Raw genomic sequence first — 13824 nt, 5'->3', positions numbered from 1 at the left:
ATTACTACACAGGGGCATTTCTACTGGGAGGCAGTACTACACAGGTGCATTACCACAAGGGGCATTACTACTAAGGGCACTACTAATGAGGGCATTCTATAGGGGCACTACATAAGGGGCTTCACTTCTGGGGCATTAGGGGCACTGCATAAGGAGCACCACTATTACATAGGCACCAGTTTGAACACACCCCACCTAAATCTAACTCTCTGGGCATATGTTACTTCTGCTCCAACTGCAGTGCAACATGGTTTTTGCCAAATGCTTACTTTTTTGGTTTGTTAACTCTAAATAATCCTATTAGATCATTATCTACCCTTATGATTTTCCTTTACTATATATTATACAGTTGAGTAAATATTAACCATTTTATCACAAAAATATCTCTGGCATACTCTGGCCAGAATGATTCATTGTTTATATGCAATGACAGATTAACTAGTGTGATGCATTGCCAAAAACTCAGCTTCTCAGACGGAATATAAGGCAGCTTCTGATTTGTGTTTGCAAACTCTAGAGAGCAGAACCAACTCCCAAAGAACAAGCAACAGAGAAACGGAAAGCGTTACGCCCCAAACATTTGGAAGGAAGAAGTGTTTGCAGCAGAGACATGAGCACTGCAGGAAAAGTATGTTTTTTCTTAAAAAAAATATGTTTCTAGATTTTAAAGACCTTGGTTTCTATAACAGTGAAGCTGTTGTATTGTTAGATGTTCTAAGAAAGAAATGAGTCTTGTACTAATGTTTAGTTATACAATGAGTGGTAATGATCTTTACATCCTGTGTTCTGCTTTCTTACATTTGCAGTGTTGTCACTGCCTTTATCTTCAAAGCATCATCTTAAATCAGTATGCGCCTCCTTAAAGAATTATTTTATTAGTATATTATTGAACTTCTATTGTTTGTTTATACAAGTTGTGAAGCAAAAACAAAGCATCTGTATATATGGCGGCTACAAGAGCTGTTTGTACTATTAGCTGACTTCTTGCCCCTTCGTAAAGTTGCCAATGGATTTTGTACATGTCAAAGATTACTTGGGTTGGTTTAGTTTACTTTTCCAATATAGTGTAGTAAGTTTTAGTTTATATATCTAACTGCAAAACAATAAATACTTAAAGATATAAAGTGTATTGCATTCATGAAATAATACCTAAACAAATATACATTATAAGAAAAAGTATTATTTTGAACAGAAAATTATAATTTTGCATCTGACATATAATAATAATAATAACAACAACAGATATTATTATTATTATTATTATTATTAGTTGTAAAATAAAAAAGTAATAGAACTAGAAACCTTTGGTTCAATGACTAATCATATATACTGTATAGGGGAAGATCATTTGTACTAAACTTGTTATTTGTATTAAACTGTTCTGTTTGTGTTCATAATATGAAGCATTATCTAAAAAAATGGTTTGTTTTTAAGGTTATTAAATGCAGGGCAGCAGTTGCCTGGGAACCCAATAAGCCCCTCTCCATTGAGGAAATCGAAGTAGCTCCACCAAAATCTCATGAAGTTAGAATAAAGGTACTGTTACATTTACTAAAGTTATATGTCTACTAAGAAAGTGCTCATGTACTGTACAGTATGCTAAGAGGCGTTTTATCAGAGTAGGGGTCCCATGTGCAGACTCCGGGATGGCCTTTCCTCTTCACAGTGCAGTAGACTCCGGCATTGTGCCAGAACTATGGTGCAGTGTGTGCAGTGTGGACCCCCCTGTACCCTGGGACCCTTGTGCACCGCACACATTGCACACATTCTAGCAACGCCAATGAGTATGCCATAATTACCTCTTTAATATACATTTCTGCAGTAACACTGAATACGGTGTCTTTTGTGCTATACATTTTCTTTGAAGAAAGGATAATATACAAATATAACATATTCAGTTTACAGCTCTAAACTGGAGACTTACTGAAGCTGACACTGTAATGTGAAAAGAGGGTTTGGCATAATCTTCCTCAAATGCCAGCATTCCATCACATTAAAATCAACATCACCAATTATGTCTCCTGTACTCTATGTTAACTATTGTGTTAGTTCTTTATTTTGCGCTTTTTATTACACTAATTTTCACAGATTATTACTATTAATTGGAGTCATCAACTAAGTCCTTTATCGCACATACAACTGACCACTGAAAAGACATATTGGTCCAATATGGTTATACACATTTATTGTCAAATTAAACTCTTTACTTTTCAGGCTGGCGCTGAGCCCGTTTTTCAATGATTGTTATTGTTTCATCAATATCACAGATTATACCTTGTTTTTTTGTGTTATTGTTTTTTTCAGAAGACCACCATTTAAAAGAATATCATTAGTCTTTTGTTGCCTTCTTTCACAATTAGTACAATACAAACAAAATGGGCAAAATGTTTTATTTATTTTAAATTGAAATGTGAAGAAAGTGAACTAAACACAATTATGAACCAGTGGTGGATTTTACTTATGAACTGCAGCTCCCCCCCCCCCACCCCAGTAATATCCGCACTCCGCCACAAGCAGCCGCGCTGATAAAAAATATGGCCACTGACTGTCTGGCAGCACAGTCTCTTACATGGCATGGTTTTGCCTTGTAAGTGATTGTCCCTTTAAAAAAAACATCCGAGATCGGCCGGCAACCACCAACTCCGGCGATTACATCACACCGACTTTCTCTCTCTCTTCGACATCCCTTCTCTCACTGATGTCATCTCTCTCTTTCCCCTCTCATCCCTTTCTCTCTTTCTCCCAGACACCCTCTCTCACTCCTCTTTCTTTTTCTCCCATTCCCTCTTTTTCCATGAAACCCTCTCACTCTCTCTTTCCTCCACCCCCTTCTCTTCTTTCTCCTCTTTCTCTCTCTCCCCCTTACACCCTTTTTGCCTCTCTCTCCTGCTCCCCTAAGGGGCATTGTAGTGGGTGGGGGCTTCAAGATTTTGCTATGGGGCCCACAAACTTCTAGTTACGCCCCTGCTACCTACCAATCACCCGCAGAAGGGGTAGTCACATTGGGAAGTGTTTCCTCCCTCTGGGACTGCCAGACATTGCTATGATTCCTGTAGGAGGCCACTCCCTGCCTTTTAGCTGAAGCCGATGCAGTCTATAGAAGCCGGGGTTTTGTGCATGCATAGCACCGCCACTGCTACTGTGCATACGCTGGTCCCTGCACCTGTCAGCTACATTGTGCAGGTGTCAGAAACCAGATGGCAGCAGGGACAAGGCGGCAGGGAACAGTCATCACTGCCAGTGGCAGGCCCCCTCCTCAATCCAGGTATGAGCCACCACTGTTTTTTTTTTTTTTTAATACAATTTTTTATTGTTTAAAGATAGAGGTGTATACAAACAAAGGATGTATCGTCAAATACATGAAATGCAGGAATCCAAGTGCATAAAAACAATCAACATGGTGATCCAATCCGTATACAACATAATAAATTGGGAAGAAACATCAGCAAGTACAATGTAGATTAGACTACAATTAAGGATTCAATCATGTTAGTGCATGTAAAACAAGAACGATACTTAAAAGAAAAATAATAATAAAAAAGATAAAAGAAAAAGAACGAGAAAAAGAAAAGAAGACAAGGGAGGGAAGGGAAAGGGAAGGGGGGGTATCTGATCCTTTATATTGAGAGAAATCTGAAATGGAGTATAATAACCTATACAAAGTTAAATAATAAACCAATGTTAAGTGGCATTAGGAAATAGTAATAGTTCGTAATAAATGCCAATCCGTATGTTCATATACCTTCATGATTCTATCTTGAGTAGACAAATCTAAAGAATGTATAAATGGGGACCATTTTGCATAAAACTTTTCGACATGTTTATCCATATCGGGAAAAGTATTATTTATATCAAAGTAAAGGAGCTGTAGAAGCTTTAATTTAAGTTCTTGCAAGGATGGAGAAGAAGAGGAAATCCAATGTGTAAGAATGATTTTCTTTGCAAGTGTCACAATGGTTACCAACAACGAAATATGGGGTGAAAGTTCTCTATTAGGGAGCCAATTTTTAAAATTCGCACATAAGCAGGCTAGAGGATCAGGGCAGACATGTGTGGAAAATAAAGAGTTTAGGTATATAATTACTTTATTCCAGAAGCGCTTTATTTTACCACACTCCCCAAAACAGTGGAAAAAATTAGCGTGTGAGTAATGACATTTAAAACAGGAATCAGATGTGTTCGGTAACATATGTCTTCTTTGAGCAGGGAATATATGTAGGCTCTATGTATAGTTCTCCAGTGCACTTCCTGGAGATAGGAGGATTTCAAAAATTTTAGAGTTTTAGAGCAATGTTCGGTAAGAGTCAGGGAGGAATCAATGTCAGGGATATCACTTTGCCAGGTTAACGCCAGTGATTGCCATGATTTCGTATTAGAAATAGGTAATAGTATAGTATATAGAAGTTTAATACAATAGGGGATAGTATTTAATAGGCGTAAAAGGGAATTAATGGGATCAGTAGAGTTTTGATGCCTAGTATTAGAGTCTAAAGAAAAGACATAGTGCCGTGTTTGTAAATACATGAAAAAATTAGAAGTGTGTAGAGAGAATTGTGTTTGAAGAGTAGAAAAAGACAATATTTGCCCTCCAGGATCAAAAACCTGTGAGGTGAGCGAAAGACCTTTATCTTTCCACGTGAGGAAAATTGGATTAGATAGCGAAGGGTAGAATGAGGGATTGCCCCAAAGTGTATTATATGGAGAAGAAGACGGATTTCTTGTCAGTTTTTTATTAATAGTTTTAGTAATCCAAGCTGAATAAGTGTCTTGAAATAAAATATGATGTAAAATATTCGTAGGAATGTCGGATTTTTTAGAGTGAAGAAGGGCACTGGGAGAGTAAGGACTGAAAAGGGCTGTGTCTAGAGAAGTTGAAGTGTAAGTGGATTTAGAGAGTAGCCAGTCTGAAATATATCTGAAATGAATGGCTAAAGTATATAATTTAAAGTTTGGAAGGGACATACCTCCGAGAGATCGGTGAGTCTGCAGTTTGTGGAAAGCAATTCGAGGACGTTTATTTTGCCAAATAAATCTTGAGGTAATCTGGTCAAAGCGTTTCAAGTCAGAGATAGAAAGACTGATTGGTAACATGTGTAGTAAGTAAAAATTTTTAGGAAAGATAATGCATTTAACTACCGCTATTCTTCCAAGAATAGATAGTGGTAAATTCAGCCATGAATCATAAAGTGAGGATAATTTAGCAAGAGACGGTGTGTAGTTGAGTTTATATAAAGAAGAAAGATCAGAAGGTATGCATAGGCCTAAGTATTTAATATCCGTTTTGATTATGGATAAGGAGAGAGGGTTTGTGGGAAGTTGTGTGGGAGTACCGGGGTCTTCTAATGTTAAGATTTCTGATTTAGCAGTGTTTATCTTAAATCCTGCTTGGGCACCAAAATTAGATATCAAAGAAAATAATGAGGGTAGGGAAGTAGAAGGGTTAGACAGGAAAAGTAATAAATCGTCTGCATAAAGGGCAAGTTTTAATGGGATATTTCCGACTAATGTACCATGAATGTTAGGGGAGTTCCTGATAGAGATTGCCAAAGGCTCGATAGCAATAGCGAAAAGTAAAGGAGAAAGGGGGCAACCTTGACGGGTACCCCGAGAGACCGTGAAAGGGGCAGATAAATGTCCGTTACAGTAGAGCTGAGAGATCGGAGAGGCATATAGGGTTTGGATATTAGAGATAAAGGATGAGGGATAACCAAAGAGTTGCATGGATTTAAAAAGGTGGGACCATTCCAAAAGATCAAACGCCTTTTCTGCGTCTAAGGTTAGTATAATATTATGTGTCGATGTGGGGTGTGTTTTCAAATGTTGAATTACAGAGAGAACTTTGCGTACGTTTGTCACAGAATGTCGACCCCAAATAAAACCGGATTGGTCTGGGTGGATTATGTGAGGGAGGGAAAATTTTAGACGATCAGCTATGATTTTTGTAAAAATTTTATAATCTGAATTTATTAGAGAGATTGGGCGATAGGAACTTGGGAGGGAGGGGTCTCGTCCTGGTTTTAAGAGAACTTTAATTGTTGCACTATTAAAGTATAGGGGAAGAGACTTTGAAAAAATTATTGAGTTATACAATGCCAAAAGGTGCTTATCAATTTTGTCTATTAATAATTTAAAAAATTCATTAGAAAAACCGTCGGGACCCGGAGCTTTATTAGGTTTCAGGTGGCTAATAGCGGAGCGAACTTCTTCTAACGTAATGGGGGTAACTAAGGAATCAAGACAATCAGAAGGAATTTGGGGTAGTTGAGGAAAAGACCAGGGTTGGAGCGTCTCATCAGAGGGGGGTAACTGACCAGAATACAAAGTTTCATAGAATGATTTCATAATAGTTGCAATGTTTTGGGGGTCATTAGTTAAGGAGCCATCAGGAAGTTTTAAAGGATGTACTATCATAGGAGGAGAGGTACCTTTCAGAATATTAGTTAGAAGCTTACCTATTTTATTTCCGAATTTGTGAAACCGGAAATCGACTTTGAATTTATATTTGTCTCCCATCAAAGAGAGAAATTCGTTAAACTAGAGTTTTAATGTTAAATATGCAGAGACGGAGAGGGGTGGGTTTTGAAAACATGAAAAGCTGCAGAGAGGGCATGTTGTATCTCTAAATAGGATTGAGCATATTTTTTCCTCAAGGCCGTGGAATATGAAATAATGTTACCCCGAAGTACTGATTTAGCTGTTTGCCAAAATAGAGGGGGATCTAATTCCGAATGTTGTTCGTTTGAAAAATAAAAGGAGTCCCATGTCGCCTGCAGGGAGTCACAAAATTTCGTAGAGTTAGAAAGATGAGAGGGAAATCTCCATTGAGGGGTCGGAGTGTGAGTAGGTTGTAAAATGAAAGAAAACCAAATCAAAGCGTGATCAGAGATAAAAATGGGTTCAATGGCTGTATCTATTACTGATGGGAAGAGATGTTGGGATATAGACACATAATCGATTCTAGAGAATGTATCGTGGGCAAAGGAGTGGCAAGAAAATTATCTTTCTATCGGGTGAAGTGCACGCCAAATATCGGTTAGTTGCAAAGTTTCAGAGAAGTGAGGTATTCCAAGTTTAGAAAGGTGTTGGGGAGTCCTAGAAGTATTGGAGCGGTCTAAATAAATTGAAGAGATTAAATTGAAATCACCACAAACAATAAGATTATCATTGGAAAATGGAGTCAATTTAGCTAGTAACATCTGAAAGAAAGATTTTTTATAAGTGGTAGGAGCGTAAATATTGCAAAGGACAAAAACACGTGAATCAATAGAGAGTTTAGTGAGTAAGAATCGGCCATTAGGATCTATATCAGAGGATAACACATTAATGTGAAGGTTACGTTTTGCTAAGAGAACAACTCCCCTAGATTTAGAGTTATATGGAGCTGCCGCTAAGAGGGACCAGTGTGACATCTGTAATTTCATGGATTCCTGTTGTGTTAGATGAGTTTCCTGAAGAAACGCAATATTAATATTCGTCTTGGATAAATACATAAGAATTTTACGGCGTTTAGCCGGGGAGTTAATTCTACCAACATTTAGTGTACCAACTTTAAGGTCATTCATTTGAATGTCGAAGAAGGCTAGAAAAGGAAAAAGAGCAACCTTATATCAGAAGTATGGATCAGAAAAAGGAAATAGGAAATGGGGATAGGGGGGGAGGGGCATAGGGGAAATGCAAATATATACAAGAAAATGTGGTAAATGTTTGACAAGCAAACAAATTTCCGGGCCAAAAATACAGTATGAGAGCTGAAATTAGTCTAAACATTACTTCTAGGCCGGAACATTACCCCAGATAATTTCCCGACAACGGCATCTGGGTAAAATTAAGCCATATAATATAACAGAGCGAAACCAAGAAATGTAACAATAGGTACAGGATATGTTAAGAAATATACTATCTTTAAAGAAAAGCATCTCTAAGCATAATTGTTTGTTATAATCACAAATGAGGTACAAAATAACCTGAAAACGAGAGCCTATCCTAATGAAGACTCCCTGTTTAAGTGATATGCAGGTGGATAAAACTTAAATGAAACTACTTAGGACGTAGTCCATCATATTGAGTATTATCATAAGAATTAAACCATTTTGAAATTTATCATGTTTACGAGAACCAAACAAAAAGAGAGGGATAACCCTTATACTAAGGATTTCTGTGTGGAACCTGAGAATCAAGTGTCTGTGATGGGGCTGACATCCGTGATGTCATTATGGTCATCCGCAGACCCCTCTTGAAGGTAAGATGCTACATCCTCTGGAACGGTGAAATCTAGGTGCTTGTCTCCATCATAAATTCGAAGTTTAGCTGGATAAAGTAAGGAGAATTTGCGTTTGGTGGACACTAATTTCGTACAAATGGGGTTAAAAGTAGAGATGAGCGGATTCGGTTTTACTCGGTTTTACTCGGTTCTCAAAACCGAATCTTATTGGCTATCCAAAACACGTGACATCCGTGAGCCAATAAGATTCGGTTTTGAGAACCGAGTAAAACCGAGTAAAACCGAATCCGCTCATCTCTAGTTAAAAGCCTTTCGAGCTCTTGACAATTCGGCTGAAAAGTCTTGAAATATGAACAGTCGGTTGTTCTCCCACTGTAGAGACCGAATTTTCCTAGACGCAGACCATATGGCAACTTTGTGAAGATAGTTGAGGCATCTGAACAAGGTGACCCGAGGGCGACCCTCAGAGGAGCGAGGCGGAGGCCCTACACGGTGCACCCGTTCAATTACTAGGTCTTTGCAGACGTCAGTGATACCAAGGAGGGTAGGGAGCGTTACTTGAACAAATTGAGTGAGACCATCTCCTTTCACAGATTCCGGTAGGCCGACCAGCCTAATATTATTTCTTCTAGACCTATTTTCTGCGTCGTCTAGCGTCATCCAAAGCTGGTAATTTTCTTTTTCAAGACGTTTAATACAGCCCTGAACATCAGCCATATCATGACAAAGACCTCCAATTCTGTTCTCGTTAACAGAGACTTTATGTGAGAGATGTTGCAGTTGGAGTGAGATATCGGACACTGCCTTCGACAGTAATGGAGATACAGCTTGTGTTATGGCCTCCGTCAGATCTGCATTTGTAATAGGTGAATCAGGAGATCGGTCAGTTGGTGGGGTACATGAGAGAGATTGTGATGCAATTAATTTTTTAGGAGCTGGAGATGTAGGGGGGTAGTAATGCCCGGAGCCATGGTTGAATTAGCTCTCCTTTTTTCCTGTCTAACAGGGAGGGAGGAGGCTGGGACCTTAGCTGCAGAATTGGGGGACAGGAAACGGTCCATCAGTAATAGGAGGTGAGGAAGAAACAGGAGACTTGAGCACCGTTAATATATCACTGCATTCAGTGTAATGAGGAAAAGCTGGGTGACGTGCGGAGAGGGCCTTTTGGTAAAGGCTATAATAATGCTGTGAGGCGTCTGAGTATAGCAAAAACTGTACCTTTAGCGTGCAGTGTCCCTGGGAGTAACTGAGTACACCGTCTATCCGTTCTGAGGTGGAGTGACTTGGACGGTTGCTATGGAGATCGTACCCGGCCTTGTGAATGCGGCACACCGTGAAATTCCTCGGCGGCTTCCCAGATTATATGTACCTGTGGCGTTGCTGGTGGCGACCCACGTGGCTAAGAGAAAGGCCGCAGATCGTGGCGCACAGTCTCTCCGCTGTTAGCTCTGTGAGAGCAGCCGCTGTGACACGCTGACTGGCGGGTGCCTCCTGCGACAGCGAGGCGGCTCGGCGTGGACGTCTGATGCCGGAGGAGTCTCGCGGAATGGCACCGCTGAGGTTGCTATGGCGATCACGCCTGGCCTTGGAGTGCGGGACACCATGACCGTCCTCGGCAAAGGAATGCTGCAGACCTTTGCACTCAGCCTGTCCCACTAATAGTTCCGTGAGAGCAGCCGCAGTGACGCGCTGACTGGCGGGGGCCTCCTGCGATAGAGGAGCTGCTCGGCGTGAACGGCTGACGCCGGAGGATGCTCGCGGGATGGCACTGCTGAGGCTTTAGCGAGGTGGCTGGCTCCTGGAGACTGTAAAAACAGTCGTTATAACGGTGCCGGTGTCGGGAATTATCGGAGCTCTGCTGTGGTGAGTCTTCACAGCATGAGACCGGAACCGGAAGTCTAGGAGCCACCACTGTTTATGATAATTATTATTATAGATTTTTGTTTGTAGATACCACAAATAAATATTTTGTGGTTCTTGCTTCAGCATTAACCCACTTTTCCAAAACAGCAAAAAGAAAGATGCTATGTGTACAGTAGGTTTTCACACAAAAAAAAAATCTAAACTTGAAAATGATAACGATTTTATTTATTTTATTGGATAATTTTCACTGTCTTGATTTAAACACCTATTATGGTTAGCAATAACATGTAGCCCAAAGAAACCTGTAATTTTCTAAATAGAGATTTTACTGAATTACTTAAGGGACCCTATTTTTATGTAACACAAGACCAGAGCCGGTCGTAGGTATAGGCAAATTAGGCAAATGCCTATGGCATTTTAAAGGCCTAGGGCCATTCATTCCAAGCCTAGGTCTAGCTCAAAGTCAGCTTGACACAGTGGGCAGTGTCGGGATGGATGGATGGCACTGGCAGCTCTGCATTTGCCTACCTACTAAGACTGGGGCTCTCAGCTAAGCTCCAATCGTGTGGCAGCATATACAGCTGACCTGGAAGCAGTGGGAGCACTGGAGCAGGAAGAAGAGAATGGGGGCATCAGGCAGTTACAAAATTGCTATTGAAAAAGTCTCTCCCAGAATGGCTACCACCTCAGAGGAGACAATTATGGCAGACGCTAGTGGACCAGTAGTAAAAGAAACTTCCAAATGAAAAGTGCCAGGACCACTGACCATGGGCTCCAAATGGAAGGGGGGGGGGGGGAGCATTGCACATAAAACCTCTGACAACAATCAGGAACACATTCCACATTGACAAAGATTAAATGTTGGTGTTGCCTTGACATTACTGTGTAGGACATAATTTTTAAGGGGCATTACTGTGTGGAGCATATTATGGTTTATGGTGCATTACTGTGAGGGGCATAATATGGTGCAAGGGTCATTACTGTGTGAGGCATAATATGGTGCAAGGGACATTACTATATGGGGTAAATTATGGTGAGAGAAGCATTTCTGTGTGGCACATAATATGGTTCAAAGGGCATCACTGTGTGATGTAATGTGAATAATGGGCACTACTTAGTGGAGTAATGTGTATTAAAGGCACTACTGTGTGGTATAATGTGAATAAGGAGCAATACAGTGTGGTGTAATGTGAATAAGCAGTAATATGGTGTGGTTTAATGTTAATAAAGAGCAATACAGTGTGGTGTAATGTGAATAAGCAGTAATATGGTGTGGTTTAATGTTAATAAAGAGCAATACAGGGTGGGGTAATGTTAATAATGGACACTACTGTGTGACATAACATTAATAAGGGGCACTACTGTGAGGCATAACATATATAATGTAAAGGGGGTACTACTTTATGGAAACATTTTAATAAGGGACATTACTGTGTGACGTAACATGAATAAGGGACACTTTTGTTTGATGTACTGTAAAGTGAATAAGGTTGCATTACTGTGGGGCGTAATTTGAATTGTGGGTACTATTGTGTGGTAATTCTTGCAAGGCAACACCACTTTTTTTGGTGCGCACACTAAAATCTTACCTAGAATATCAAATTGGTTAGAGTCAGCTCTGCACAATACAGAGGAGATCTGGGGTTATATTTACTAAAAACTCAATTTGGGATTAATTTTTATGAATCCAAAAAAATCAACTGAAATCAATTCTATTGAAATTGAAAAATCCCTTAAAAAACCCTCACTTACTAAAAACTGATTTTGCATTTGATTTTCAAATCAAATTCAATTTTGATTTACGTTTAGAAGGGATTTTTGAAATCCGTTTCAAAATCGAACCTAAAATCCCCATTAAAAACCCCAGCAAAATTGACTGCAAAATTGAACAGAACTTCCTCATTGCCTCCTATTGGTCCAAATGTATCACATGCACACTAATTAAAGGGGAAGCTCTCTCTTCAAACTGTATTATACATGAAGACCTAACTGATGATTACAATTTTGTAGGTTTTTTTTTTAAATACTTACAGCTAAAATAGTTGGCAATAAGCTTTTCTCTAATCTGCTTTCCTATCTGCCTTCCACTTTCTGTGCTCACATAGTCAGTTGTTGGTAACCTCTGCATGCTCCCTGTTTATTGCATAATCATGGGGGAGTGGTTTATTGTGTATTTGTGGTTATGTAATAGACAGCAGTAGATCACAATATCGGACACTTTTGCCAAATAATATAATAATATGCCTCCCGAATTATCTATTTTTAATAGACCAGAGATGCATTCTGTCATGGATTGGGTGGCTATATGTGCCTATTTAAAATTATCTTCAGCAGGAGTTTGAAGATTTGTCAATGTAGTCAGAAGCCCGGAGCAACAGCCATGGCCTAAATCACCATTGTGCTATGCTGCTACTGTATGTATTGCACATGCATTGACTAGGTATGATGCCCATTTGTATACAAATGTGCAGTATTCAACTCATGAAGCTGCTGATGTTGCTCTGAGTAATGCTCCTGGGTCCTCCCAGTCAGGTGGTGATTTGCATACTGATAATTCAATTTTGAGTGGAATTTGAGTTGAATTTGGTTTTAGAATCGATTTGACATTCAATTTTGCCTTTATTAAACCAATCACTATTGAATGGAAATCGAATGCCAAATCCATAGGGAATCAAAATCGAATAATAGTAAATATACTCCCATGGTCTTTAGATCTTTCCCCTTTTAATCAGTGGAAAATATTGTTTTATGTATATTATTATAGTATTTATTAGAGCACAAGGAAATAAATACTGGTGGGGCACATCATTTGAAAAAGAGGACCCCCTCTCTTTAAAATGTTAATGATCCTAACTGTTCAGGTACATTTATGGGTATGATAGGTAACATAGGGGGTCATTCCGAGTTGTTCTCTAGCTGCCGTTGTTCGCAGTACAGCGATCAGGCTAAAAAACGGCATTTCTGCGCATGTGTATGCCCCGCAATGCGCCGGCGTGTTGTACGGGTACAATGAGCATCGTGGGTTTGCACAGAGTGTAACGAACATTCCAATCGCATGGCCAAACGCAGGAAGATTGACATGAAGTGGGCGTTTCTGGGTGTCTACTGACCGTTTTCAGGGAGTGCTTAGAAAAACGCAGGCATGGCAGAAAAAACGCAGGTGTGGCTGGGCGTTCGCTGGGTGGGTGTGTGACACTCCCTCCGTTGTTAGAATCAATGCACATAGAGAGTAACTACAGGGCTGGTCTTGTTTTGCACAAAATGATTTTGCAGGCGCTCTGCTGCACAAGCGTTCGCACTTCTGCAAAGTGAAAATACACTCCCCAGTGGGCGGCGACATTGCGTTTGTATGGCTGCTAAAAGTAGCCAGCGTGCAATCAACTCGGAATGGCCCCCATTATGTGCTTCTGACCATGTTTTCCTTAGTGCAGGGTAATATTGCATGTTGACAATCAAACAGCTATGAGGTGGCCACTTCTTTGAAAAAATGCAGCTCTTAGATTTTTTTCTCTGATTTGTTCTTTGCAGATCCTTGCTTCTGGTGTATGCGGGTCAGACAGCACTGCATTAAGTACAACAGTACATACCAAGTTCCCAGTAATTTTGGGTCATGAAGCTGTTGGAGTTGTTGAAAGTGTGGGTCCGGGAGTGACTCGGGTTAGTAAAGGTGAGTCTTATGTAGTAATAGCTGCTATACTCAAATCAAATGTATGGATGCATATGTTAAGGGAATGACATCA

The 13824-nt window shown here is 39.9% G+C and overlaps 1 protein-coding gene across 2 annotated transcripts in view; it reads left to right on the top strand.

Annotated features, from left to right (window-relative positions):
• Positions 1-515: 515 nt before the first annotated feature.
• The window catches only part of LOC134910135 (NADP-dependent alcohol dehydrogenase-like), a 465879-nt gene continuing 452570 nt past the window's right edge, over positions 516-13824 (top strand). Inside the window, exons 1-3 of one of the 2 annotated variants that reach the window (XM_063917876.1) lie at positions 516-628; positions 1435-1536; positions 13613-13751. In XM_063917876.1, the coding sequence (XP_063773946.1) occupies positions 611-628; positions 1435-1536; positions 13613-13751 (259 nt within the window). In that variant the 5' untranslated portion in view covers positions 516-610. Of the gene's footprint in view, positions 629-1434; positions 1537-13612; positions 13752-13824 lie in introns of those variants that run through there. The other variant, XM_063917830.1, reaches the window with a different exon arrangement.

This window comes from Pseudophryne corroboree, chromosome 1, assembly GCF_028390025.1.
Source record: "Pseudophryne corroboree isolate aPseCor3 chromosome 1, aPseCor3.hap2, whole genome shotgun sequence".
NCBI lineage: Eukaryota > Metazoa > Chordata > Amphibia > Anura > Myobatrachidae > Pseudophryne > Pseudophryne corroboree.
Note: the sequence above shows the minus strand (reverse complement) of the source record. Positions and strands in the feature narration are given on the sequence as shown.